This window comes from Propithecus coquereli, unplaced genomic scaffold (genome assembly GCF_000956105.1).
Source record: "Propithecus coquereli isolate 6110/MARCELLA unplaced genomic scaffold, Pcoq_1.0 Scaffold217, whole genome shotgun sequence".
Lineage (NCBI taxonomy): Eukaryota > Metazoa > Chordata > Mammalia > Primates > Indriidae > Propithecus > Propithecus coquereli.
In genome coordinates this window covers 1541916-1545443 of record NW_012146856.1, presented here as the reverse complement: position 1 = coordinate 1545443, position 3528 = coordinate 1541916, and the positions used below count along the sequence as shown (strand labels likewise).

Here is a 3528-nt window from a genome sequence, read left to right as displayed (position 1 = left end):
GTACCTGGCAAGAGGTGGTTTTTGATTTTCTGCAGAAATGGGAGAGAGGAAAGATAGTTCATGAAAGTAAATGGATACAAAAGTACTAGAATATTTAGATGGACTTAAGTAGTAGATAAACACCTAGGGTGAAAGGAGGATATAAATTAAAAATTTTAAATCAAATATTAATTTACATATATTAGATGAATTATTTTTAAGGCAATCCTATTATGTGGTAGTCATCACCCTTTACTATATCTGTGTTGAAAACCTTCCTTATATTTGCTTTAGAGATCAGAAAGGCAAGTGCAGAGAGGGATACATATTTGAATTGCCTTCTTACCCCTCTTGTCAGTAACTTCTGGGACCTCAATGGGTATAAATTTTTGTTTAAAAAACACACCAAAAAAAACCTTGTTCTTGTCTGTAAGGAGCTTATAACCTAGTTAAGAAACCTGTCAATGCAATGGGGGAAGATCTAAAAGAAAAAAAAAAAAACCTGTGAAGTAAACCACGTATTAGAGAAAAAGAAGGTGTTGTGCTCTAATCTTCCTTTTCCCTGGATTCCTTCGGCTCAACTAAGTAGTCTACAGTACTTGTCTTCTCCCCCAGCTATGACACTTAATAGCTTTTTGAGGACTGGGGACCTGTTCTTTGTGACTCTAGCAAGACTGTCCACGTGCTTTTGTATGACTCTTGCCAAATTTTCACAGAGAATCTGGTGCAGCAATACCGCCAATGTTACCTGCTCCTTGGCAATGAGATTATGGCATCAGAGGATATACCTGGGGTTCCTTTATTCAGGATAGCTTTTACCAGCCAAACTTTTACCTTTTGTTTTAGGTGGAAACAAGAGAAGATGAAGAACAAAATGTCAAGTTGACTGAAATTCTGGAACTCTTGGTTGCAGCTGGGTATTTCAGGGCAAGAATTAAAGGCTTGTCACCTTTTGACAAGGTAAGAGGAAACCTTTCTAACCATAAGACTATTTTTATTTTCAGAATGACATGGCTAATCATGGCAAAGAAAGGAGGAAGAGATTACATGTTTATGTTTCCATTTCTTCCTAATTCAGATTCATTATGGAAGTGTTCAAATTTTCTTTTCAAAGAAAGTAATGATATATCAGTAAATATGTTTCGAATTTCTTATCTGTGCACAAAGCTTTAGGAAGTGGAAAGAAGCAAAAGAAACAGTTCCTCCCTTCAAGGAATTTACAGTTTAGATGGAGATTGTAGAGCTTATACCAGGTAAAATAATCTCAGTTAATAATGGGCTATCCCAAGTCACTGTGCTCCCAGACAGTTGCCAGATGTGGTACGTGCTCTGATTTAGGAAGAAGGAGAAATCACTATGGGATAAAGTCTTTTAATTCAGCAGAACTTTAAACAATTATTATGCCCAAGGCATGGTAATAGGTGTTGAGGGTACAGAGGTAAAACAAAGCACTGTGCTCAAAGAGCCCACCTTCTGCAGAGTAGGGACAACTGACAAGTAAACTAACATGCATAGAATAAATAGCCTGATGCAGCAAGTGCTACAGTGTACTGTGCATAGAAAGGAAGTGTCCAAATCAGACAGAGTGGGCCACAAAAGCTCTCTGGTGGAAGACAGTGCTAGTGCTGCAGGGGTCACAGTCCTGGCTGGGCATAACAGAATCACCCTGGGCTGTTTTTTAATACCGATGTCTTAGGCCTCACTCATTGAAATTCTGGTTAGTTAGATCTAGGCTGGGGCCCTGTAATCTGTACTGTGTTGGGCATCTCACAAGAAACTAAAACATAGCCAAGGATAAGATTCACTGTTGTTTTTTTCTAATATCAAGCTGTGTCTGAAAAGGATTTTATTTCAAAGCGGGTTTTTAGCTTTAGTCTCATTTGCATCTCAGATAAATCCTGTGGGAAAAGTAGAACAGGGATTCTCAATTAGATAGATGAGGAAAAATAAGATATATGGAAACAATGTCAGCCTTGCTGCCTACACTTCTGATCTATAAAACACATAATGTCTGTCTCCTTCACTGTAAAGAGGATCTATGTGTGATATGTTCATTTAATGATAAAAGTCGGCTTCTCAGTCATACTAGCCACGTTTCAAGTGCTCAGCATCCATGTGTGGCCAGTAGCTACCGTACTGGCCAGTACAGATGCAGAACGTTTCCTGCACTGTAGAAAGTTTTCAACAGTGCTGTTGTAGATGAGTCGTAGTTGATGGGGTAAGGAACACTCTCTGTCTCTCTCTCTCTCAAGATATATAATTTTGTTTGTTTACTGAGTCTGTAAGAGCTATTTATAATTTACCTACCTTCCACTTCTTCCCCTCTCTCCAAACTAGAAAGAGGAAACAATCATGTTTTTTGTGTCTTGCAGGTAGTGGGAGGAATGACTTGGTGCATCACCACTTGCAACTTTGACGTAGACGTTGATTTGCTTTTTCAGGAAAACTCTACAATAGGTCAAAAAATGTAAGTTACTAGGGTTTTCCATGGAAGAACCTAAAGGTGGGGAGAAGAGAACTAACTTTTTGAGTGTCTGCTATGTGCCAGAGTCTGTGCTGGATGCCTTACATATTTTAATTTTTATTACTACAGGTATTATCCCTGTTTTATAGATGAAACTGAGACTGGAAGAAGCCAAGGTCACACAGCTAGTATACGAGTCATTTAATGTTCGGGTTATTTCTAATGCTTTTTCTTGATCAAAGTTTTTGGTGTCTGCTTAGTTTATCTCTCTCCAAAGACAGCTAATTTAGGTGGAAATTGATACGGAGAAGGAAAGGAGAATCTTTCTTTGCCCTTTGCCTCTGTGTAAGGCACAGCCTCATTCTGCCATTGAGAGAGGGCAGTATGGGCTCCTTGCTAGAGATTTCACCTGAGGGTCCCCTGCCCAGTCGTTCATAGCTCACCAGGGACTGAGCCATTTCATTAGACCATTTGAGATACCTGGTTCTGCTCCCAGCCCTGCCAGTGGGCCACTGTGTGACCTTGGGCAAGCTACTCCTTTGGGCCTCAGTTCCCTTATCTGTATGAAGAGAGATTTCCTGAACTCAGATATGTGTGATTCTGTGACTTACTCTATTTATTCATTTTCCTGAAGTATTAAACTTCGCCAAGAAAAAACACTTCCAAAAGGATTAAAGATGGCTTATATATATGCATATGAAGCAGTAATGATAAAAAAGTGAAGCAAAGAAAAAAAAAGTGGGGACAGAAGGCAGAGTTGGGGATAAGGCTACCAAATGAGTGATGGGCCAGAGATGCTTTGTTTTCCTAGGGTAGGTCAAAGATTTGCCCCTAAGTTTGCTGGCAGCCAGGTGGAGGTGATGTCTATGAGTTACTGAGAATCAGGCACATTTTAATTTTTTTTATTTTTTTCTTTATTTCAGAATATTACCAGGGTATAAACGCTTTGGTTACATAAATTCAGGCACATTTTAATGTGCTTCGTATTTATATAGTTTTTTTCCCCTTGGAGTTTCTAATTGCCTTTTTTTGTTATTGTTGACAAAAGGAGCACATGCCTTTACCTGTAGCTCAGGTCAGCTAGA

General features: G+C 39.1%; 1 protein-coding gene across 1 annotated transcript in view; it reads left to right on the top strand.

The window, feature by feature from the left end:
- LOC105810628 (coiled-coil domain-containing protein 93-like) overlaps window positions 1–3528 on the top strand; it is a 16786-nt gene that overhangs the window by 4512 nt on the left and 8746 nt on the right. Inside the window, exons 2-3 of the mRNA XM_012644653.1 lie at window positions 826–939; window positions 2352–2446. Coding sequence (XP_012500107.1) covers window positions 826–939; window positions 2352–2446 — 209 coding nt within the window. The remainder of the gene's footprint in view (window positions 1–825; window positions 940–2351; window positions 2447–3528) is intronic.